General features: G+C 38.2%; 1 protein-coding gene across 1 annotated transcript in view; it reads left to right on the top strand.

The window, feature by feature from the left end:
* Window positions 1-26,121, top strand: part of MYO3A (myosin IIIA) — a 106,734-nt gene that overhangs the window by 43,778 nt on the left and 36,835 nt on the right. The window contains exons 9-18 of the mRNA XM_063149657.1: window positions 7,079-7,178; window positions 9,454-9,570; window positions 10,337-10,441; window positions 10,523-10,606; window positions 11,455-11,657; window positions 13,463-13,561; window positions 13,662-13,776; window positions 17,163-17,289; window positions 18,030-18,240; window positions 20,120-20,267. Of these exons, the coding sequence (XP_063005727.1) occupies window positions 7,079-7,178; window positions 9,454-9,570; window positions 10,337-10,441; window positions 10,523-10,606; window positions 11,455-11,657; window positions 13,463-13,561; window positions 13,662-13,776; window positions 17,163-17,289; window positions 18,030-18,240; window positions 20,120-20,267 (1,309 nt within the window). The remainder of the gene's footprint in view (window positions 1-7,078; window positions 7,179-9,453; window positions 9,571-10,336; window positions 10,442-10,522; window positions 10,607-11,454; window positions 11,658-13,462; window positions 13,562-13,661; window positions 13,777-17,162; window positions 17,290-18,029; window positions 18,241-20,119; window positions 20,268-26,121) is intronic.

Here is a 26,121-nt window from a genome sequence, read left to right as displayed (position 1 = left end):
ATAAACATTATAATGACAAGTCCCCTGGAAGAGCTGCTCTTTTCTTGTTTATGCTATTCTGGCACTGTTTTTACAGTAATGTGTTAGGGTCCTACTGTGAAATTTCTGAACTTTCAGCTGGCAACTTTCCTTGTAAAACTTCTTCCTGATCTCGAGCTTACACTCTCTCAGTCTCTAATTTGAAGGCATAACTCTCCTCCTTCTTGACAATGGGAATGACAGTGGGAGGCAGGTAGTTTAAGGGGTTAAAGATATTTTCCTTCTACTGAGGGAAGAAATCCTGCTACCTATATTGTGTTGTATAAATGGGCATTGGAATATAAAGTCAATAAACTTGGTAATGTTGAGTTAAAGCTGAAAATTAGGAATCCAGTTATTTTCTTTGTGTGTGTTTACTCTCCTCATCAAATTTAATTCATTAATTGCAGTTTTGTATTTCAAAGGAAAAGAAAATTCATAGCTGAAGTCCAGCCACTAGGTTTTATTGTGTGCACTATTTCTTTTTTCACTCAAAATCAAGTCACCTTCTTAGCCCATTGGGCTGAGGTGCAATTTGGTTCTGACTGCTTTCTGCAGCAGTAGTCTGTTGATGTGCTTGTGCTCTTACCTTGCTGTTTGCTGAATGTGCAGTTGATACAGCTCAAAAAGAAAAGCTCATTACATTATACCACATTCTCATGGGTTTTTTGCAGAGGGCCTTGCCCTCAGATCCTATCCTTGTGCGCTGTGTGTGCTCAGGAAGGATGGGAAATCTCTAGGCACAGAGTGGAGCCACCCTGAAGTCTCTGCCATTGGCACCATTGTTCCTGAGGTATTTTCTAAGGCTGAAAATACCTCAGGAACAATGGTAAGACTGAGTGATGAGGGCCCTCATAACCTTCCCAGTGTTGTTATTCTAGTGAAGAGGAACCAAGGTTTAGGTCCTGCATTGTACTGCATCCTCTGAAGAGATGGAAACAAGAGAAACAACAAGAGGAAGAGAGCCCAGCATCCACCTGAGTAACCACAGAAATCTCAATTAACACTGATAAAACTTTAGGTAGCAATGTGCCATAGCCTAGCTCCAGGTTTCATTGAAGTGATAGAAGGTAAATACTGTTTTTTCAGTAGCCTTTGAGCAGTGTTCTAGCACTAGAATATCTTGTGCTACTCAAGACTCAAAAAAGCATGAATACTAGCAGTAAGCTTCATTGAAAATTGCACTTTTTTACTTTGAGCAAATGCAGTACATTTTTTTCTAGAATAATCATATTTTTATGCTAAAAATATCTATTTGCAACTTAACCTTACCTAGCTCAGAACTGCAGTAACAATGGGAATAGCAGGAGAAAATATCCCTTGATACATTAGCATTTTCCCATAACATCCTGACTATAGGATCTTTAAAATCTGCTGCTGGGAATAATATATGAACTATATATCAAAAATGCTATGTGAGATATGCTATATGGGCTAAATTCATGTTAGAGAAGAGGTGAAGCAGGCAGAGTTGCATACTAAGTGCAATTAACTTTGGTAGTTTTTTTGTGAGGAGATTCACTTTCAGGACAGGGTCCCTGAGCTTGATAAAGGCTTTCAGTATAGCAGTATAGCTGTTAACATTTATAATTAGTGATGAAAATAGTTATTAAAAATGAGTACTGCAGCATATACCCCCAAAACAGTTCTAAAAATACACTTCTTGCTAGGCCAAAAGAGGGAAAAAATCCCTGCATTGTAAAGAATTTTACTCTGCAACAGAAATAGCTGTCTTTGAAACAACCTTCAGAACTGTCGCATCTACACCTGACAGTCAGGCTTGTAAGACTTTTATCTCAAATTGTTCGGCTGTCTTCTTCTTGACTGCTTTTACAATAATCTCTGCAGAAATATGCAATGATTAGTACATTGTGTATTTCCTGGGAATTGTGAGTCATTCCAGAAATGAGCTGTACATATGAGGGGTATTCAGTGCACCTAGATTTCAGCAAATGACTCTGGTCCCCAGATTAAGAGTTATCTTTATATACCCTCTGAGTAATTATGGGAAAGAGACCTATTCTACTGCAAAATGATGCAAAGTTTTGGGTGAGCTGAATTATTTTCTTAGGAGTTTGTCCTCCTGTATTTGCCATATAGGGTTGGTAATGAAATCAGTAACAGAGTCCTAAACAGTTGCTCTATTTAACTATTTGGAAAGGCCAGGGAGATAATTTCATAGAAGTTCATGTACAACAAAGGTGATTGTCAATTTATTGACCCCTATTAAAAGCAGGGAGTACCATAAAGTTTCCTTTTGTGACTTTTCCTGATTGCACAGACTTGTGTTGCCCATTTTCTGGGTGTTCACTCTGTCCCAGTCTCTGTGACTCATCCTGCCAGTGGAAAGCAGCTGACAGCAGCTGACAGCTGACAGCTCTGCAGGGCAGGCTGTAGGAGAGGATGGGAGATCCCCATGCTGGCTTGACAAATATGAGGAGCAGTACAAATAGGACACACAGAGTCCAGTCCTGTCTTGGCCAAGGTCTCCAGATGACATCTGGATGGGAGTAGTGGCTGAAATGGGGGGTTTTAGAATTTGGATTCAATCTTTGATCCCTTCAGGCCAGTTCTTCTTCTCCTGGAACTCAGTGTGGGCTTTGCTATGCCAAGAGGTCTGTGCTTCTACATTGAGGACACTCCATAGTTTGCTGTGCTGCAAACTTCTCTCAGGCTGTAGAAGCAGTAGAGAGTTCTGGGAACAAAGGCCTTAGAATAAGCAGATCTCCAGTCCCATAGCTAAAACACATCTCTATATCAGAATAATGTTCTTCTATATAACACAATGTACAACAGCAATGCCTGAATGAAGAATAGTTTACCTTCTGAAGAAAGGAGGTAGATGTTCCCCCTGCATTCAGAACTCCTCAGGAGAAATGCTCTGCAAGTGGTACTTTACTGTTGTGCCAGTCCACTTTCTCAGCACCTCATTTCTCCTGAAGGTGGGACACTTCAGCAGGCATTTCATGCCCATAGAGCTTCCCCTTTATCATCCGGATATGGCTCTGAGCACAGGGCCTGAGCCTGACTCATGAGGAACTAATCCCAAAGAATCCTTTTAGAGATCTCCTATTTGCTCAGTTAAGAACACACACTTCCCCCTGAAATTTGTCAGGGACACAGATATTTCTTGAGGCTGTTGTGAAGGAATAATCTGCTTTGTTTACAGGTCATGGAAAAACAGCACAAATTTTGTCAAACAGATTGTGCAGAGCTGGGCACAGGCCACCTCTGAATCAAAAGCCCCATAGCTCTGCAGGGCAACAATGTGCTCTCAGAAACTGCATAAGCTGCACAGCTCCCTGAGACTGCAGCCTGTAGTCTCAGTGCTGTCAATCGTTTAAATACAGAAGGGAACACAGGTTTGTCTGCAAAGCATTGTGCAAATGCAGCTGGAGGCTTATCACTGAAGTGTTACACTTTCTAAAGTCAGGTACAGATTTTTCATAGATAGCAGGCTGTAGTTTTATTTAGGCAGATTTCACAAGATATCTGTGAAGGAAAAAATTGGATTTTAAGTTTGAATTAATACTGCTTTGCTCAACCTCCAGAGAAGTAGAATCACCAGCAATGACAGACCTGTAGAGGTTTCTCTGTATTTCATCTTTGTCATTTTACTGCTGTTTGTAACTGCTGGGAGGTGTACAGCTGTTTCCACCTCCACCTTACAAAAACCTCATTATTTTTAGTTTCTTCTGTACACTCAGACTAAGGCCAGCCCTTTTACTGTCACTTCTTAGTCTGTAGATGATTCTCCAACCAGTTTAGGCAGAGAGTTCAGCAGGGCATCATGAGTCACACTTTCCTTTTCATGGTATTTTTGGAACTATCAGAAATCTTTTAAATACATTCTGACAATTTGAAGAAAAAAGCTGCGGTTGCCTCATTTTGATTTAACTGAATCTTGAAAGATAAGTGGGGGGAGGGGAGCATTGATGTGAAAGAAAATGCACAGAAACAATGCTGCCTTGACTCATTTTCTTGTCCTTACTGCATTGAAGGTTCTGGCCTTTAGCTGCCTCAATTGCTTGTCAGGCATGCTTGTAAAATCCAATGCCTCCAATATATTTTTGAGCAGAACAGAGATACATGGTTATTTCAGTTCACAGTGTCTATGTGCATGATCTTAATGAAACTTCAGCACTGATGTCAACAGCACTGATGTGGGGTTTTTTTAAGTGGTTGGAGTGAAGCAGTATAACTGCCCTTGAGGGGTCTGTGCCCTTTGACAGCAAAGTGGAAAAATATTGTGTTCTGCAAATCTGCCACTCTTATGTACTCTGGAGAATGGAGAATATAATCTAGCCCAACAAGTGCTAGTGTTCTCATAATGTCAGCTGAGGAGGATTACAGGAGAATCGATTTTATGTAATTAAACTTCCCTGGCATACACAGAGATCTGTTTCCTTAAAAGAAAAAAAAAATAGAAAAATAAAAATGTCCATGACTGGAGTATTCTCCTTCCTTCCTTCACGGCAATTGTTAGTTTCTTACATTAAATGAAAAATGGTAATTGGAACTAATCCTGGGAAATACCACTCTCTCACTGATATGCAGTTATATTTAAGGATCTAACATATTTTAAAAAAATGTGTTCAGTGTGTAACAGTTCCACCAGAAATGGAAAGCAGAGCTTGACAGAAGCTTTGTTTTGGATCTTTCTTCAGCAACAGAAAAAGCAGAACAGTAGAGCTTGGCATAGTCCTGCAATTCCTACATCTTTTCTTTGTGTGCATATTGGTAGCTCTCTCTCAAAGTCACACTGATATTAGATGCATCTTCTGGACACAAAATGACCTTCATACAGGTACAAAGGAGAAATTGTTTCAGATGTCCAAATTTAACTTTTTTCAAATGAAACTTTTAAAAAGAGGGATAAATAGGAGTGTGAATTATAGAGGGGATGGATTTCTATTGAGAGGGTAGGATATTGTCTGCACCTCTGACTTTGGATTCAGTAATGTCCTTTAGCTGCTAAATGCAAATCAAGCAGCAGAAGATCATGCAAGGCTGAGGAGTTAATTTAAATCTTTATAGTACCACCTCCTCTTCAATATTGCCTGGGGTACATGCTACCAAAAGTGGTCTCATACTGTTGTTGCAAAGACAGTACTATCAGGGCAGCTCTCATGGTAAAACTGGATTCCAAAGGAAAGGGAAGAATAGGTAAAACCTAGAATAATGTAGATCCTGTCAATCCTTTGGTTCATTTTGCTTTGTGGTCACTTAGCCTCCTCACTGGATACTGTGCTGCAATTTTGGCTCAGTAACTGTGAAACTATGGTAGCTCTTGCAAGGAAGTCTTACATATTTCTGTCTTGATATTAAAGCTGCAGAATTAGTCAGCTGTGGGTGTGAAGCTCCTGCCTTTGCATTGTGGACAATTAATAAACTCTGGTGGTATCTGGCACCTGTGTAAAGGAGAAAGACACTGGCGCCAGGATGAGGACAGGCCATTCTGTCATCCTCAGGGAATGATTGTTAGAGACAAGAGAAATTGAAAGAAGTGATAGATGAAATGCACTCTGGTCTGGGTTTCCATCATTCACATTGTGAGTGCACTCAGAGTTTGGGAGGGCATAATTTGCCCATTTCTTCCAGTCCCTTTTCAGTCCTGGCTGACACCAGGACTATTGCACCAAGTTGGTGCCTGCTTGAGTTTCTCCACCTGCATCCCTCATCAGTGCACAGCCAGCATGACCTGAAGCAGCACTTATGAGCTAGATGATGCTGATGGAACAGGTACAGCCCATTAAATATGCAGTAAATCTGTGGGTGTTCAGCTTTCCCCATCAGTGTGATGTTCACTCACTCTAACTTTCCCTCTTGGTGTGACTACACTCTTTCTTCTGTCATCTGCTCACTCTAAATCAAAATTCTTGCCTGTGTAGAAAACACCTATCTGCTTTTATCTATGCCATATATCCAAATATCAAAATTAAATAAAGAATTTACCTGGTCTTGTCTGGGATCAAGGTAAAGAGTGAGTGCTTCACACAACAGTTTCCTGACTGTCTCCGTTTACCAAGGTAAATGTTCCTTGTGTTTGAGAGGTGCCTTCCCACCAGTGGCATCAAAGGGATTGAGGTCATATCAGGAGATCAGATTTACTTAATAGTTTTCCTGTACTTGTGCCTTGTTACATATCTGAGCTTGATTTAGTTTATGAACTCTGCTGTTACTTATCCAGTTTCTCTTTCCCTTATTTTCCCTCATCTCATAAAACAAGTATAACTAATATGAATTGTAAACCTTGCATTCTCTGCTGCGTTTGCTCTATTTAGCAATGCCTTTACTCTTGGATAAAAAATGATCCAAGTCTCTGAGAATTTTCTTGCTAATTAAAATAAGACTGCATAAAGTTGGATTTATGGCTTGATTGAAGGAGAAAAGAAATCTAAGACAAATGTAAAGTTAAACTTGAAGTTTAACCCTGCTAAGAAAGATAATTAAAATTTTGTTTCCTTCTCATGTATGACTTTTTCTCCTAGCAAGTCCAGGAAAATTTGATCAAGATGTATTTTACTTACCCCAATGGTTCTGTGGCGCTTTGATCTATAGTGAGGTCATCTCAGCCAAACTTTAGAGCACTGTCATTACTAAGCTAAAAATGTTTCTGTCCTGACTGCATTGTCTGCTTCATCTTTGCTGTACTATTTCATCATACGCCTCAGGTTTTGTCCTATACATGCTATTAGCAGGATCTTCTTGCATGTTGGTCCCAGAGTTTCAGTCTTACATGCTTTATAAATATTTTTTTTTTTTTAACTTGTATTGCCAAGGTCCTGTCTTACAGCTGATGTAAGGGTGTGATCTAAGCAGGGATCTATAGAGTGACAAAGTTCTTCATGGTAGCAGTTCTGGAATCAAATCACAGCTTTTGAACTGTCAGGTACTGATGTGCTGTACCAAGAAGTTGACTTCTATCCTTTTCAAACATTTGTGTGTTTAAATTCAGAACAATGGAAAGCAAGACTGTTTTGGCCTTCAAGATGGTTGCAGGTGCAAGATCTGCTCTGTGTTTCCTTACTTCAGGAGATTGTATCTCTTTCTTTTCTAGATTTGAACGTATTCACACAAAGAAAGGGAACTACAGTAAGTCGCTAGTTTCAAACCAAGAGGAGGTAGATGATTTAGCAACCTTGGAGGTACTGGATGAGGTAAGAACCTCTTTTTTCATGTTTTCCTGAAGAGGAGTAATCACATATTAAATTGCAATGGTGTGCTGTTGATTTTCAGATTCAACTGTCATATTTCAGTTGTGTAAGTGTACAATGACATTTCACCACTTTATGCCAAATATTTTAGACAAGATTTACTGTGTCAGAAAGGTTTCAACTCAAAGCTAAAACAATCTCTGGAGTTACAGCCATAGACCGAACAGTATGGTAACACCATTGACTAAACAGGATTTATATCACTGGGTTTTACTACAGCTAAGCATCCAGTTTGCAATGGTGTGTGAAATTGGTCTAGGTCCAAGACCTTCCATCACTGTTGCTTGAGAACCAAGAGTTGCCTTAAACTAGCTCACCATACTCTCCCAGACTAGGTTCTCACTGACTTATTTTGGTGGGGTCAATTTATGTCAGCTGAGCCTCTCATCTGTCAATGCCGCCTCATGGACCTTTGACCAAATTACTGATAAAAAAAACCCACTGGTTTGTCAAAGCTCAAAAATTAGTCCACTGGGTGCAGGGAAACATGGTATAAGGGAGGGAGGAGGTCTGCTGTGTTTATGCTTTAAGCTTCAAAACCAGAAAGAAGAATCAGGCTGCAGCACATTATCTGCAGGTCTTGGAGGCCATCAGTGGTTGTAAACAAACTGTCATTCTTCATCTGCTGGGCTGTGCATAGACTATAATTCACATTCTCTTATCTGTAAAACTTCTCTGGTATATTGTACCTTTGTCAGTCCAGAATATTCATTGTGGCACTTGAGCTGGTAAACTGTATCATGCTGACAGCTCACAGAACATCTTCCATCTGCCCAAGAGCTTTGTTATAGCTTGATGTTTAGTTAATTGTAATTGAACTAACCCAAAATTCATCTACTGGACAAAGTTCAGGTTTAAGCATTTTTTTAGTATTAGGAAGAATAAGACTGCTGTGGGGGTTTTTTTCTCTTTTACCATGATACATATAAACAATCCAAGCTAAAGAGATTTTATTGCACAAAAAAATCCCAGACTAACTGGAATATATCCCATCTCCTAAGAGATGGAGCATTCTCATGGAAGTCCTCAGGAAGCCTCTGTTTAATGCATTGTTTGACTATGTGGTGTTACTAAATCAAATCCAATTAAAACCACTTTCACATATGAATGGCAGCTTCTCAGAACTGTATTCTTTCTTCCACTCATATTTTTTCTTCCAGTTTAGACATTCCCATCATCAGATCAAGACAAGAGACCTTTTTTCTATTGGTGCAATAAATAATTTCAGAAAGGGCAGAAGTTCCTCTAAAATAATTCTGTAACGTGAATATGGTTTTGACAAAAAGGAAAGAGAGCATTCAAAACCAAAAAGTTTATCAAGGCAATCAAAAACCAAGATTTTTCTCCATATGTTTTCTCATGAAAGAAATATAGCCTCTGCAGCTGTTGAGAATTCAGCTTGTAAGTGTATTAAACAAGACACAGTGTACAACACTGTGAATGGATAGATGAGGAAGGAGGGCAATTCCTTCTGTAGTCCTCTGCTGCCAGTTGGTCTGTTCCAGAGGGTATGGAGCCTAAATATTTCCACATGTACCCCAAATTAGTCTCAAGGCTGGTTGAATTTCTTCATTCAGCTCTGTGGCCTGTTTTGATTGGAAACCTAACCAGGCACTTGATACACCCAGCTGTGTATGCAGAAGAAGCTGAGGGAAATTACATCAGGAAATTTGAATGCCACTAATGGGCCCTTCCCTTTTCTTGGTTCAGGGGAAACTGGCTCTGCAAAGAACAATCACAGCAGAGGCTGCTTGTTAATAGGGAAAGATGCATCATTGTTTACATTAATGGGAAAAAAACAGTTGAACATCTGTGTTCTATCATAACTGAGAGTAATGTTAGAGTAGCTGTAATGGCAGTTATGGACTCAATCAAAAGACTCTTGCTTGATAAGTTACACGAAACTTTAGTAGTAGAAATGTAGACAAGACTGTCTCATGGAAACATCCGATGAACTGAATGAAAGCAGTACTTAACTCCTTTTTCTACAGCCATTGGAAGATCTGTAAGTATGTATTTTTCAAAGTAAGACAAAAAATTAGAAATGCCGGTGTGTTTGAAAATATTACTTACTTTTGATCATGATCCATTGTACTCCTGACTATAAATACCTTCCCTCCCCATCCTCACCCATTGAAACTATATAAATATTTTATACATTTTCCTTGCATTCTTTTTCCCCCCGTGTGATTGATGGTTTCTGTTCCCTCTCCACCAGAACACAGTAACGGAGCAGTTGCAGAAGGGTTATGCCAAGGACCAGATCTACACATACGTTGGGGACATTCTCATCGCTGTCAATCCATTTCGGAACTTAGATATTTATTCTGCACAGGTGTGAAAATTTAGATTTTATTATTTTAAACTAGCACCAAATTCCACTAAAATATCAATATTTGCATTAACTATAAAGTAAGACCATTCTTGAGATTTATTTTAGCTTACTCTGAAAAACAGAATTACCAATAGAGATGTTCTTTCAAGTGCACATTGACACAAATTCTTAAGACTTGCTGAATTTCAGCACAGAAATGAGAAACTCTAAAATAATTAATTTCTAGTGTCTTTATGTCTACAGTGTAGATCATGTACAAAGCAATCCTGTAAAATGTTAACTGCTGTGAATCTGTCTCCTTATTATACAAAAGGGAATTTGGGTCCCTATTATACAAAAGGGGAAAGATATTAAATTCAGATCATGCAATAATTTGGGGTTATTAATTATCAGATACTACAGCCGCAGAGAAGATCTCAAGTTTTAACATCAATACCATGCAGAGATACTAATAGGAAGGGAAGCACAAACAAATTTAAATAAGTTGAAACCATGATGTCTGACAACAGTAAATTTTCTCCTAATAAATTTAGTTTCATAAAGTAATCAGGACTAAAATTATAGAAAATTGCACTTCATTTTTTAGCAGTTCTTATTGTCCTAAGTACATACAGATTCATGGTATAGTGAGTGCAGTAACAGCTCTTTTAGAAAACATCACTGCTGGAAACCTCAGCATGCTGTACACTAATCTAAAAATAAAACCAAACTTTAAAAAAAAGTTTTTAAAGGACAGTGATAATGCTTTTCTTTTTCTTACACTTAGCATTCCAAACTGTACATTGGAGCCAAACGGACTGCCAACCCTCCTCACATTTTTGCTGTTGCTGACATAGGCTATCAGTCCATGGTGACATACAACTCTGATCAGGTATGGATGAGGTGTCTTAATTACATCCTCTGCCAGGCTGAGAGATATGTGATGAGCTCAGTCTTGCTCTCTTCTCTGCAGTGTATTGTTATTTCTGGAGAAAGTGGAGCTGGCAAGACACAAAGTGCCCATCTGCTGGTGCAGCAGCTCACTGTCCTTGGCAAGGTAAGTGGCAGAGGGGGTGTCTCTGTGAGGCTTTAAGGCTTTGCTGTCCTGGGTCTAAAGGGCTGAACCCATGGACAGAGCATTGGTTGTGGGGTGAGACTGCTCCCAAAGAACATTTTCCAAAGAACATTAGAACATGATGCTCATCTATCTACTCCTTCCTCCCTCCTAGGGTCACTTGGAAATATGCTGGGGTTTCCTCAACAAACAGTACCCACTGCAATGAGGGCTGTGACTTAAGTCAGATCCCTGTTTGATTGAGAGCCTTCAAGTCATCCAAGCAAGCAGTACTAAACAAAATCTTCTTCTTGCTTCTCATCTTTCCACAACCAGATTTCTATCAGTAGTACATAGTCATTCTGGGAAGTGGCCACCATAACTGTGTAAATAAAATTCCATTTTTAGCATGCCTGAGGTGAGATGAAAGCAAGCTAATGGATTGGTAGGGTGCAGTGGAGCAGTAACCAGATACTAACAAGGATCCTAAAAGCAGATTGGCCATCTCAGAGCCACAAAACCACAGAAACCATAGAAATTAATTTATAGTGTTGTTATCATAATGTGTGTTATTTCTTCCAGACAGCCTTAGTTCTGAGGATTGCTATATTCTGACAGATTTCATTTTATATATATATATATATATACACACATATATCTACGTACATATATATCTATATGTATATGTATATATATGCTTTTTTTCTCCATATAATTATAATTTCCATGGGAATAGCTGCCCTGATTATGTCACACGTCACAATACCAATGAGAAGATTAAAGGAGGCCCTAAAAATGCATTAATTTGAATAATTGCTGATAATTTGAAGCAATGTCTTTTTCATATCCAGGCTAATAACAGGACTCTGCAGGAGAAGATTCTCCAGGTGAACAACCTTGTAGAAGCATTTGGGAATGCAGGCACTATCATCAATGATAATTCAAGCAGATTTGGAAAATATTTGGAAATGAAATTCACTTGTGGGGGCACTGTAGTAGGAGCTCAGATTTCAGAGTACCTCCTTGAAAAATCCAGAGTTGTCCACCAGGCATTGTAAGTATGAAAGTTGTATTTGACCTGTTTTGAGGGTTACAGAGTAGGCCTATGATGCAGGAAATCACCTTGGTTGAAAACATAAAAATGAATGAGGTACCTGGATGTTTTTCCTTCAAAGCTGTATATGAATAGCTTATGAATCTGTAAACTAGCTGAAAACTACTCCAGATTTTTTTTTCCTTGCCTCTTGGGTTATTTAAACAAATCTTTTAAAAATGCCCATGTGCTACATAAAATAAGAATGTGCAAAGAATTAAAAACTTCCTAATAGTTCAGGTATACATTTCATTGTGGGATTTTGGAGTATTGTATAAAGTGTATCACTTGGACTTACTTCCTCTAAATTTCCAGTAGTATTGTAGCTTATTTCTTTGTTTGGTTGTTTGCTATTTCAGAGCATCAAGTAGGATTTGTTTATAGAGCAGTATGGGTCAAAAATCCCTGCCAAGAAGGACTTGGGGGTGCTGGTGGGTGAGAGGCTGGACATGACCCAGCCATGGGCACTCCCAGCCCAGAGAGCCAAACCTGCACTGGGCTGCATCAAAAGCAGCCTGGGCAGCTGGTAAAGGGAGGGGATTCTGTCCCCGTACCCTGCTTTGGTGAGACCCCATCTGGAGTGCTGCATCCAGCTCTGGGGTCCCCACTACAGGAAATATCTGGACCTGTTGGACAAATTCCATAGAAGGCCACCAAGATTATTAAATTGATGGAACACCTCTGCCACAAGGAATGGATGAGAAAATTTGGATTGTTCAGCCTGGACAAGGGAAGGCTTTGGGGTGACCAAATTGCCACCTTCCACCTGAAAGAAGCCTGCAACAAAGATGGAGAGAGACTTTTTTGCAAGAACATGTAGTGACAGGATAAGGGGCAATAGATTTAAATTGAGAGAGAGCAGGTTTAGATTAGATTTTAGAAAGAAATTCTTTAGTGTGGGGGTGGTGAGGCATTGAAACAAGTTGCCCAGAGAAGCTGAGGATGCCTCATCCCTGTAAGTGTTCACAGCCAGGCTGGATGGGTCTCTGAGCAACCCAGTCTAGTGAAAGGTGTCCCTGCCCATGACAGGGGAGTTGAAACTAGATGATCCTTAGAGTCCCTCCCAACCCAAGCCATTCTATGGTTCTATGATCTAATGGTGCCCCTGAGACATAGACCTAAGGTCATGCACAAAGCAGAGGTTTGAACACAATTCCTTTTTGCCTTTCAGTGGTGACTGACTTGGGCATCTCAGAGCTCAGTCATGGTTGCAATTTTTCACCTTGTTTGTTCTCATAAGGAGCACAGGAACCTTAAATATGTAATAAACCTCTGCCCTAGGTTTGGGGATGTAGCTTCTAGGCAAAGCATGCCAAGTCATAAGGCCCTTTTGCTGAATGTCTGCTTCTTGTTTCAGGACTAAAAGACACAACAGACCTACTGCATTCAGTGAACCAAAAGTGTATACCTCTCACACAGTCAGAAGGATTTTTAAAATAACTGGAGTTAAGCAGCCCATTCAGTGTGGGTGGGTGAGGAATGTGCAAGATCTCATAGAGGATCTACCAACTGCATCAAGGGCAGAGCAGCACCGAGCTGCTTTAGCACTGAGCAGCCACCCTGGCAGTGTCAGGACAAACACAGAATGGCATGAAAAGGTGTTCACATGAAGTTCTGTAATAAAGCTTCTTTCAGAGTCCTCTGTCACTTCGTGCAAATCTTGCCTGTTATTAAAATTAAAATAACAATTAGTGATAGTATGTATGTCATTAACTAATGTAGCATGATTATATTACTAAATCAGTTTGTTGTTTCTGTTGTTTCAGAGGAGAGAAAAATTTCCATATTTTTTATTATATTTATGCTGGTCTCGCAGAAAAGAAAAAACTGGCACATTATAAACTGCCAGAATATAGACCTCCCAGGTAATGCAGTTTATTTTTGCATCAATTGATTACTAAGAAACATGGTGTTGAATTCTCAGCCTTGTTTACATTCTAACTCTGTATCCATCAACTCTTTCAGATATCTGCAAAATGACCATTTCAGAATAGTGCAAGATTTCATGAACAATAGCTTTTATAAGTCTCAGTTTGAATTAATAGAACAGTGCTTCAAAGTCATAGGTTTTACACTGGAGGTGAGTGCTGATAACCCTTTTCGTTTGTGAACTTCACCAGCTACCTTAATCAGGAGAAGCTTGTATGAAGCATTCAAATCTCCCTTGTTCCTTTAGCATATTGTGTTTGTGTTTTAGGATCTTGCGTGGTCAACTTACTGTTATATAGTAACATTTATATTTTTAAGGTTTCAAGGCATTGGTAAACCAATAAAATTATATTAGCCAACAAGGCTTTGAAATCACTGAACACAGCATAGCTGAGTAATTTGGGGAGGGGGGGAGATTTTAACAAATTTAATGCATAGGAAATTATGTTGTAACTGTTAATTAGCCAATAATTTTAGGCCTGCCTCATCTCAGTTTTAAGAGGAGGTCCATGGTGAGAGTTTTAAAAATTCATTGAGCTGATCTGAGTATTGATGAACTCAATACGTTTTCACAACTCCAGGGATAAAGTTGATTGAAGTTCTTAAATCCTTTTGGAGATGAGTCTCATCACTAAACAGTAACTGAACCCATTTTTTCTTTATGATCTCATATCATTGCTCAGCTAGCTATTAAACCCCTCTCCTCAGTCTGTCTTTGGTAGAATTAAAATTAAAAAAGGACTGGATTTATAAAGGAAAAAAATCCCGTTCTGTGACCTAGTTTTGCCTTACAAGAAGTGGTGCATCACAGGTGTCATTTATCTCTGATTTTATTTATAAAAAAATAAATAGTAGAGGTATGAACCATACTGTATCTGTGAAATATAGCATTAGTGCTTCAGAATGGATGTATGTTTTCATTTCTCTGACAAAACTGTATGTGGTAAGAAGCTTTTCACAGAAAATTGCTCACTTCAGTTGACTGTTTCTGGCTTCCCTCAATGTAAATATTTGAAATAGCTAGCAAAACAGATGTATTCACCTATTTTGTTCCTATAGAGTCACTTTCCATTAGGTTGTAGTAGCAGTGGCATTCACAGTCTCTTTGTCCTCTACATGTTATTCACAGCTGCATTTAGTAATATCACACCTTTGCTATCACATCCTTTCACTTGTGCTTTCACCTTTCCAGAAACAGCGTGAAAAGACGTTCATGATTCAGCACTGATAGCAGTTTTGTCACAGCACCAGAGACCTTGATAAGTCCTAATTTAAAGCATGAAAAGCAGAAAGTCTGTTTTTGTTTCCAGCTCTTTTGTTCACTTGGATGGATGGAAACAATAATCTTGATCATCCAAAAGAGGCCTTCCACGTATATTGAAGATGCAGTTAGAACCAGGTCACTGGCTGCATTGTGCAGTTCTAGCATGGATCTGCACTTGATTAACTCAGCAAGCCACTGGGAGCTGAATCTGTGAAGAATTATCTACCTGTAGAGCCCTGCAGTTTCAGAAGCAGGCTGAGTGCCACAGGCAATCTGCTTGTGGCTACTTGTGAGCCCCAGCCATGTCAGCCTGCCCTGAATCCTCTGAATTAACCTGTTTGAGGCTGTGCTTGCAGGAGTGAAGGAAGAGTCTTCTTCCCCCAGTGAGGTTCTGATATCGGATACGTGTGCAAAGACAATTTTTTTCAGTGAAAAAAATATCCTGTAGGACATTGAATTCCTTTCCTAAATTCACTTTTAGTAATGCAGCCTTAAGCTTTGACATTCATCTCAGTGCACAGAGGAACTTTAGTATAAGCATGTTCAGTGTTTTATTAGCAGAAAGCCATGGACACAAAAAATCTTGAGTTAAAACTGAGACCTAAACAAAGCTTTATTTCTTTGAAATTTGCTTTTAACTGACTGACAGGCTTTAAAAGTAACTACTGTCAGTACTCCTTGTCTTAAAATCACAGTTTTATTTCAGGCTGCACAGCAAAATTAGTAAGAAAGGACTGCCTGAGGGGAACAATAATTATGTTGTATGAGACAGATCAAGTCAGATTTCAAGCACACTGGAAAAGGGCAGAAAAATGTCAGCAGTTATACATATTGTACAGCACGATGGCAGAAGTTAAGCTATCCATTTCTTTGCATTTCAACTGTGTCCCTAAGCTTAAAATGAAAATGAGTACTTAATCCTAAGTAAACTGTGTGCCAATTATCCTCAGCATAATTTTTTAGAGTGAGCTTATCCAGTTTGTCTTGCTGTCACTGGAATCACTATTTATTAACTGCTAGATTAACTTCTGAAAGTGTTGAAAACAAGCTCAAGTATTCTAAAGCAATTAGAGATTTTATCTGAGTAAATGATGCCTGATATGGTACCAACAAAGGATTGAATAATATGGATAAAATGCTATGCAATTATAAAAAGTTCATAGTTACAAAATACCAATCAGTTTTTCAAAACTACTTCTTATAAAACTGCTACAAAAGTTTTCAACCTGCTATTTATAAATTATACCATTACTGTATGCCTCAAAACACACAGTGTTACAGACTACTAGTCTGCTTTACAGGTACACCTAGAATTTTCTGAGTACAAACACTCAGATCATCAGGTATAATGATAAACCTTCACCATTCAGATGAAAATTTGCAGTTAAAATCTAAGTCCAACCTGCAATGAAAGCATTATTTTACTAACTTCAAATATTATTTGAATTTTATGTATTTGTGTATAGGTACTTAATTTACTGACTATATCACTTCACTGTCCAGAGTAATAGCAGCCTTTTTCATGACAGAGTCCCTTTTCACAGAATCATGGAATTAACTAGGTTGGAAAAGACCTTTGAGATCATCAAGTCCACCCTATAACCTAACACCACCTTACCGACTAAACCATGGCAGAACCTCCTAAATAATTTGAAATCTAAATTTGTTTAAGCAAAGTCCATATTAAGATGCTTTGGTGAGTTCCTAACTGGTATTTTGAAGGATAAAGTGCTTAGTCAAATCAGAGATGTGAGGCCTCACTCTTCTCCTAGTGAAACTTTTTCTGATGAGATTGGTGGGAGATGATATAGACCTATTATTTGGAGTACCTTGTTTCCATGATGCAGGAAACATCAATACAGATTTTTTTTCTACTTTTTGTTGATCTAGGTATTAAATCTTTAGACATGTTTGCCCCTGAAGATACAGTGAAGAGCAGCTATAAATAACTTCTGAATTCTTTCTGAGTAAGGGGGTATGCACACCACTTTTATTTCCTTACTTCCTGTCAATCCTGTACTGTCAACAAGTACAGAAGAGAGGTTGGGCTATGGTTTGTCTTGTCCTCTTTGACTGTCTTACTCTTGAAAGATTTGGCTAAGTAGAGAATGGGAATAATTGCTGAGAACAATTATTCTAGACTCTAGCACTCCTAGAAGTAGTGGGCACTTGGCAGACAGCAGGAAACAACACACATGCATATGCCCATGGCACAAACCACAGAGACAAATTAACTGGCTGTTAAGTATTGAATTTTTAAATTTACTTTTCAGGAACTTGGAAGTGTGTACAGTATCCTGGCTGCCATTTTAAATGTGGGTAACATTGAATTTTCTGCAGTAGTATCTGAACATATGATTGACAAGAGCAACATTTCCAATCCAGTAGCCCTTGAGAACTGTGAGTGGTTTTTTCTTGATTTAACATTGTTTTTCTTTAGTTTTCGTTGCAAATTTATTTTATTGTAAGAGGTATCAATGAAAACTGTATTCACATGGAAATTTTGCAAGAATAAGTAAAAACTGAAGGTAGATTAATTCTAATCCCACCTGAATTCAAATGCAAAAAAGAAAAAAATTTCCATGTTATGCATCTTATTTGACTAACCAGTTCACTGGCATACAGGAAACATGACTAATACTGCAGATGCCTGAAAAAAATCTTTGGAATTTTTCCAAGGTTATTTGAACATTTGATGGAGAACCGCATTAACACATTGAATAGTTTTTTCCCAGTTTCTTTCTCAGCTGCTCATTACTTGTTCCCCACCTGTGCCTGTGGAAATATGGCTCACTAATTCTTTGGAAGGGATTCCTTACATTATAAGCTGCTAGGAGGTAGAGGAGGCAAAGGGGCAAAGGTTCTCCAGAAATTTGCTACACTTTCTCAGTAATTACACCTGGCACCTGGGGAGATAATGAAGTCTTCACACTATCTTCTTGCATGTTTTCTTGCCATAGAAAAATATTGTGGAAGAGCGAAAGAAGCACCCCTTTTTTTGGAGCAAAAGGAGAACAGCAGTGACTTGTACGAGTGGGTTATAACTGAGAGGGGTATTCACACCTCACAGCTTGGGTACTTCTTACACAGTCACCTGCCAAAATCTGTCTCTGAGCTATGCCTGTGACATTCCTTCCCAGGTGCATCCCTGCTGTGTATTCAAGCAGATGAGCTGCAAGAGGCCCTCACCTCTCACTGTGTAGTGACTCGAGGAGAAACAATTATTCGCCCCAACACTGTGGAAAAAGCCACAGATGTCAGAGATGCCATGGCCAAAGCACTGTACGGGCGCCTCTTCAGCTGGATAGTCAATCGCATCAACACTCTACTCAAACCTGACAAACATTTAAGGTAAAAGGAGATTTTGTAGAATAAAGAGATATTCTTTCTGTGGTAATAATGTTGTCTTACACTAGAGCATTTTGTGTAGTTAAGTTCTTTTCCTCTGCTACTTTTTTGTTTATGACCCCACCATGTTGAAAATGGTTTGTCCTGTTCATAGTATATCGTGAAAATACAGTAGATATGGTTGGAAAAGCACCTGGTGTTTTCCTGTTGATCTTTACTCATTTAACCTTTTTTTTTCCTTTTGTATTTAACCCTTTTAACTTCTAACCCTTTTTCTTTTGTATTTTTTTTCAGAGTAAACTTTTGATATTCATAGTGTTGATTACATAGGTCAAATTCTGCTCTGATTTACACTGGTGCTGTTGCTTTTGTCACTGTTGTTATAAACATAGTTTCATATATGTGTGGGAATAGTTTTTAAAAACATTTACTGGAGGTATTGTCCACTTCACCCTTAAAAGGTGACATTTTACACCATGTCAATAGCAAATAGCTTTGGTTTGCAGATCTGGATTTCCTGGATTTTTTCTTTTTAAGCATCAAAGAACAGCCAAGGTTGCAACCCTAAAATTTGCCTAAACTTTTAAGTATTTGGTTATAGCAGAGCAACAATAAACAGAACTTTAATCAGTAAGTGATAGGATAAAATCCATGATAGATAGGGCAGCACATCCAGCCTGTGTGCCTCTCTCAGTTGTCTGTTACAAAGCCCTTTATAAACTGAATACTTTCTTACTATGCTGGTGAAGAGGGAAAAAATTCAACCTGAAATGATGACTATAAAAAAACCCAAACAACTTTTGCTTGATTTTGTCGTAGTAAAATAATTTTCATTTTCCATTTTTATATAATTAGCTCTGAAAAAGGAATGGGGCAGATAAATTTTAGCAATCTGTTCATCAAAAATGTAATTTTGAGACAGAATAAATAGTCCCCAAATTCAGATCTCTCAATGATGAAACACTTCCTTTTTTGAGATGGGCTTCACAAAGAGGTTTAAGTGCTATTCATGAGTATCTTGAGGCTGATTCTTAATTTCTGATTTCCTAAATCTTTATTAAAAAATGGTTACAGATAGCCCCTCAAAGAGGTTTTATAGAAAGAATGTGATTTATATTTTACTTGCCTAGAAAGGTCACTAATGTCAGCCTCAGTTTGTTATAAAATTATATCATCTTAATTTTTTGCTTCAGCAAATAAGTATTAGAGCTTTTATCCAGTTGCAGACATGGTCACATATCTTGAGTATGCCCTACTTAAAATATCAAAACAAAGTTTTTCCAGCGCTTCTCTGGAATTTAATTGGTAATTTAAATTCATACTACATCCCAGTGCATAAAGTAGCTATTTAGCTACATAAAAGGTCTAGCTAGTAATTCTTTCTACTTTAATGTTAAACTAAGCAATTTTAATTGTTATTAAAAGTAATAAGTAAAGTAAAAAAGTGAAAAGTAAAAAGTAAGTAATATGAACAAATAATACTTAATGACAACAGTCTTTAATTTCAGGATGCTGGTGAGTAAAGCTTGTGTTATTCCAAGAGAAACAAAAATAACTGCATGTTCTTTTTGTACTGTAGTCAGCTTTTTAGAATAATTACTTACAAATATTAGTGTAAAGATAAAATTGTAAATCCCCTATTCACTTATCAGTTGACTTGGTTGTTGTGTATCAGGTCTGCATTGCAGTAATCTATGAACTGATCTGCATTTATGTATTTCAAACTAACACCTCTTGTCATTTTCAGAGAGATCTGGTTCAGCAAAACCTATCCTGTCTAACTGGTGTACAGATTTAGCCCGTGATTTCCTTTTGTGAAATAGTAATGAAGCTGGTTAATGAAAAATAAAGATACAATGAAAAGTATATTTCATCTTTGCAGTGAAAATGATGACGGCTTGAATATTGGAATTCTTGACATCTTTGGTTTTGAGAATTTCAAAAAAAATTCTTTTGAACAACTGTGTATCAACATTGCCAATGAACAAATTCAGTTCTACTTCAATCAACATGTCTTTGCCTGGGAACAGGTATGTGTTGGTTATTTTGATGAAGCTTTAGTATTACTAAACACATAAAACATAAAGCTTTCAGTATTACTGAATGTATAAAACCCTGTCTCAAGAAACTACATTGTTCCTTCTCCATGATAGCTTGTAAATAGCAGATCATAAAAAATGTTTTTTAAGTATGTTTTCCATTAAGCAGTGCTTGCTATTTGCAAGTAAAAATTTATAGTAACTAAGCAACATAATATTGTGCACTGTGATGATCTGATTGATGCAAATGCAATGTTGTTTTCTTGAGGAATAATGAGTGTTGTAATGTATGATTCTCTAGTAAAAAAGTAAATGAGTGGTAACAAAACTTTGAAAGTGCAGGGTTCATAATAGTTTACTAATAAGCTTAATGAAACTGAAATTCCATTATTAAAAACTGCAAATCTCACAATTATTTTTTTCTTCTTGAAAAACTAGATCATCTCAGCTAAATAATGATGGGATTTAATCTAAATAATTTACTTTAGAGCAGAGAAAAGGAATAGCATTGTAAATATAAAAGTTTATGAATTTGAATAGGAGAGGGGATAAAACCTCAAAAAATCATCTCAACTTTGTAAATAATTTCAGGAGAATTAAATTGACCACCTTTAAATCATTTTTCCATATTGTTATTTGAAGAAATAACATTTTCAGGAAAAAAAAAAGATCTTGCTGAAAATTTAAATATTTCAGAATTCTCTATAGCAGAATAATCAGAATTCAAACCATAGGTGAAATTATACTTTTGTTTTTTACTGAAATTATTGGTGTTTGTGATACATGTATGAAAATTCTCCTGAATTTTAATTTTAATTGTTAGTAGAAACAGAGTATTTTGTCAGTGTTAATCACTGTTTCTTTTAAGGCTGAGGCAGATACAGGTTTGGAATGTGTCCATGTATGCAGATGTGTATTTGCATGTACATGCATGTGCCAGTCCAGAGGTGTATATATTTATGTGTAATATGACAATCTTTTTTGGCTCAACATGTTTTATCCTCTTCCCAATTATTTCAGGAAATGTTATCTTGCAGCCCTGTATCTTGTAGTTGTTTTTATAGAGTTATGTGCAAGATTACCGACACAGGTGTTTCCTTGGTTTTAATATCATCTAAAAGCCAGAGAAAATTTACTAGATCTACTGTAATTACTTGGTCATCTTCTTTCCAAAGTACACAAGTTCACAAAAGAAGGGCTTTGGATATTGCTGTTTCTAACAGTTGGGAGATGGAAACAGCACAGACTGCAGCATCAATACTTATTCCTGTCAGAGCCAGGCACTGACCAGGTCCCATGGACTTGCATATGTCCACTTTGCTTCAATGTTCACTAACTTGATCCTCCCATGCTAAAACTGTCTTCCTTGCTCCATACTTTTCCCCTGGTCTCAGGGACCTGGGACTATCAGTCAAGACCTATGCAAAGAAGGCATTGAATATCTCAGCCCTCAGCCTCTTCCGTGTCATCCACAAACTTGTTCCCCAGCAGGACCACATTCTCCCTAGTTGCCTTTTGTTGCTGAGAGACCAGCCTTGGCATTCTTAGCCCTATTCCTGCACCCAAATAATGTTTTAGTCTTCCTTCTCTTTTTTAATTAGAGTCAAGCTTAGTGTAATCTGCCTTTACTTGTTTCTAGGTATCCTATTTCAGAACTTTTTGGCCAGACCTATATTATTGCAGAGGTTTTTAGTGTCACCATGCAGTAGGAACAGTTTGCTCCCTTGTATGTGCTTTGCTGCACCATGGTCAGGGTGGTTATTCTGCTACTGAGCAGGTGGGGGGAAAAATGAACTTTTTATTTTGACAATATATAGTTTGCCCATTTCTCTCTGTAGGTAGTTAATACAACTATAGATTCTATAGAAGGGAAAGATAATTTTTATGTACAGAATCTCTAAGTACATCAATTTTACCCATTTCCATTCATTCTCTCACAGATTTCATGGACTCACAGATACATAGAATGCACCATGGTGTGAGTGGGTGGGTGTGTCTGTATTCAAATGGTCTGGCCAAGAAAATTTCTGAATGACATATAGAATAATGGATGGCAGCTGGCAAGTCTTCATCATGTCTGTTAGGTTCTTCTTGCTGAAATAGCTTTTGGACATATCTTTTACAGCCCTTAGCAGTCATTCTTTGCCTCAAACCCTTGTTTACTTCAGCATCCATAACCTTTAGGCAAGGTCTTTATCTGGCTTTACTTGTTTGGAACATATGCATTTTTATGCCTACAGCCCATTTCCTTGGTGGGCTCATTGTGTGTGATGTGCTATAACCTCACAGTCATGCTCCTGCTGTCAGGTTTAGAGAGTGTTCCACTCACTAACTCTCTGCACTGTATTTTTATGTAAGTGAAGGCCTTCTGTTCTTGATGTAAGGAACTCTTTCTTTAGTTTTATTGTTATGAACAAACGTTCTTCATTCAAATCACAGGCTATCACACAGCTATTCTTTTAAGACTATTTTTTCTGGTGCTTATATGCACGTTCCTATTCATATTTCATTTATACCAGTCCTAATATTTCTATTACGAGTGTCCACATCCAGCCTTTATTACCAACCAGGTGACTGTCTACCTTAATGTACATCAAACCTCTACATCAGATTATATCAAACTTCATTATAGTGTCTTGTAGCAGTCTCCAAAGAGACGACAGGAGTGCAGAAGGAGCTATACAGATTAAGTTCATGCAAGTGTGGGTGTAAATCTCCCCCTTTCAGAGATGGGAAATGAAATGAGAAATGTGTTATTCTGCATTACAACCCAATGGCACAGAAGGATTTGTGGTGTGATTCATAGTCATTATAAGACATCACTTTTCACTTATTCATTACATGGTTGTCCCAGTTTTACATCACAAAAACAGCTTTGAGAAAGCAGGTGGCTCCAGAATCTTTCCTGTTCTCTGTAAGGACTCTGCTGTGTTAACTCTGCTGTTTAATTGTAAACTAAAATAAAATATTTCACTGATGTAAAACAACCACTAGGATGACCTCTGCCCTTTGCTGATGTATCTGTCTGACTTTACAAATGATTTTATGTGCAAGGGTTTGTGTCTTAGAGTCTAAAAGAAAGAAGTTATGTTTACGAGAAGGCCGATGCCAGAAGTCACCAAGATCTTTGTTGACTTTCCCTTAGCCCTGACTGTTGTGCTGCTGGAGCTGTCCTGTCACTGGGAGCCAGCCTGGTGTCTCTCCACAGCCCTGTGCAGTGCCAGACAGACATGTCAGACTGCCCTGTGCTACCTCAGAAATCTGTAACACAACACTGCACTGTACCCTGTAGGTATACCCAAGGAAGACTGAAGAATTTAAATACTTTTATACTTCCCTCAAGAGACATAAGATGTACAGATACATTGTTTTTTTCATTCCTCTCTCTATTTTGCTCTGTTCAATATCATATCACTTGCAATTTGATGAAATTTGACAGATCTGCTGGGAAGCTGAGGCCTAACTGGTTGATTAGAGTTTAGTTTGTCATTAACTCATGTTCACCTGGTAAGTAGTGTTTATGTCATCAGAGAAGGTGAATTATATTTAGGCAACTTGACCAATGAAGCCAAGTAGTAAATACACTCATAAGGCTGAATTGTACTTTCAGTATTGCAGGTGAAATTGTTTTATCATTGTCAGTGGTCTCTTTTCTGTATCTGAATTTGAAAAGCATTCACAGCTTTACAGTTTTGCTTTCCTTGGAAGTCTGGCCCACAAAAAAAAAAAAAGGCCACAGTAGTGACAGGATAGAAGAAAGGAACAGTGGTACTATCAGGTACTATCACAACCTGAGGCTCAGGGTGTCAGCTGGAGTGGAGTGTCTGTGGGCCAACATGGACAACTCAAGTCAAAATTAAGGGAATTTCTTCTTTATTGTTGACTTAACATTTGCATTTAAGAATAAAGGCTTTTAGGCCTGAATGCAATCGCCTTTCCCTAATTTAACAGAAAGACTGAAGTGGGTATATAGTTTAAGATAAAGATAGTGTAGATTCCCACTAGTCAATGGAGACAAATAGATATATTCCTATCTCTGCTGACTGGGGAGAGAATGTGGCCTCTCAACTTAGTCACTGCTTTTTGTTTTGCCAGCACAAGGGGGTTTTTTGGTCAATACAAAGCAAAGCAGAATTTTTGGACCTTCAGTCCTGTCCTTCCCTTACATATTAGATATGTATGTGTTACTTTCTTTCAGCTCCATGATCTGCAGGTCACAATGTCCAGCAAGACAGCCTTCCTATTCCTTTCTCATTTGTCATTCCCCCATAAGAAGTAAAAGGTGTAACGGCAGATAGCTAAAACATTTTGGAAAGTAGCAAGTTTGCTGTCAGTTGGAAGGACGATAATTTTTGCATTAAATGTATGTAATGTTTATTTTACATTCTCATGACAACTTAATCTTCTAGTTTTAGCTGGAAAAGGTTCTTTGTGAATAAGTCTCTGGTGTCCCCATTTAAACCAAACTGTCATCATAAAATGTTCTTGGTAAAATGGCATTACTTTATTAAACATGAAGACCATTTCCTAATGCATTTTGTAATTCTTTATTACCTCTGAAACCAGGTGGTACAAGCTAATGTTACATAGTTTTGATCATAGGAAAGATACTAAGTAATACTAAGATGAGATGTAGCCAAATTAATAGTGTAACTCAATTATTTCTTTTGACATTCCATCCACAGGAATACTTTCTAATAGATTATGTTTTAGAATTTCAAGAAGTAGCTATTTTGTGGAGCTTTCTTGTCACAAAACATCACAGGGGATTACAAAATCCTGTAGCTGATTCATCTTATTAATTTGTATAAGACCTGTTTCATTACAGTTTTATGATGTCTATCATTAAAGCTTTTATAGTTGCTGCTTGTATCCTAATGATGTGGTTGAAACCAGCACTGCATCAGAAAATGTAGTACAGTATCATTTCTGAGTCATCTGTCACACTGGTGCCTGGCTTGGTCATCAGCTGTCCTTCAGGAGCCCATGGGAAGTGATGGAGTGAACTCCTTCATGTCCTGCTGGGGAGATGGCAGCCTCACCAAAGCTGTCAGGGCTGACACCTGTCCAGTTGTGAGACACAAAGGACACAAACTCAGTGGTCACACACACTGCAGGCTTGGGGGTCAGGCCCTGTGTGCTGCCGGGGCAGGGAGGGGAGCAGGTGTTGCTGTTATAGCATGGTAGTACAGCTTCTAAGAGTTCCTTCCTTTTTCAAGGAGAACAATTCTATCAGCTCTCTAAACCAACCTCTCTCACAAGTATTTGAAGTTGGAAACAGTTTATGACTAGAAAACAAAAGTTTATGGTTGAGGATGTCCGAGTGTCGCAGAAACGCTCTCCTCTGACAGACCATCCTGAGCAGTCTCTTCCCCTTGCCCCCTTGATAAGGGCACTCCAGATAATCCTGAGCAGTAACAGCTGGTTCCATGAACATCTGTGTCAGTGTAGCTGTAGCCCTCAGTTAAACTGCCCTTACTCCCATGTTATCTCTGGGAGATAACACAGACTCATTCCCTTTCTGCCACCAACTCCTACAGGTATATAATTAAATTCTCACCTATATCTGTGATACATTTATTACTCCCCTGTCTTGTCCTGCTACTCAGGTCACTGATTACATTAAAAAGCAAAACTCCACCTGTCCAGTGCTTCAGGGGAGACACAAATGAGGTTAATGTTATTTGTCTCAAATGAGGAGTCCTCCTGGGGCTGTAGGTGAGATTCTTGTGTGGCATATAAACTGAATTATAACCTATCCTTAGAGTGAAGAGTGTCCTGGGAAATTACATCAATCTGGATACTGAAAGGGTTTAGATATATATTTCGTGTCCTGTTTCAAATT

The sequence above is a fragment of the Melospiza melodia genome, chromosome 1 (genome assembly GCF_035770615.1).
Source record: "Melospiza melodia melodia isolate bMelMel2 chromosome 1, bMelMel2.pri, whole genome shotgun sequence".
Taxonomy (NCBI): Eukaryota; Metazoa; Chordata; class Aves; order Passeriformes; family Passerellidae; genus Melospiza; species Melospiza melodia.
This window is presented reverse-complemented; position numbering and strand designations above follow the sequence as displayed.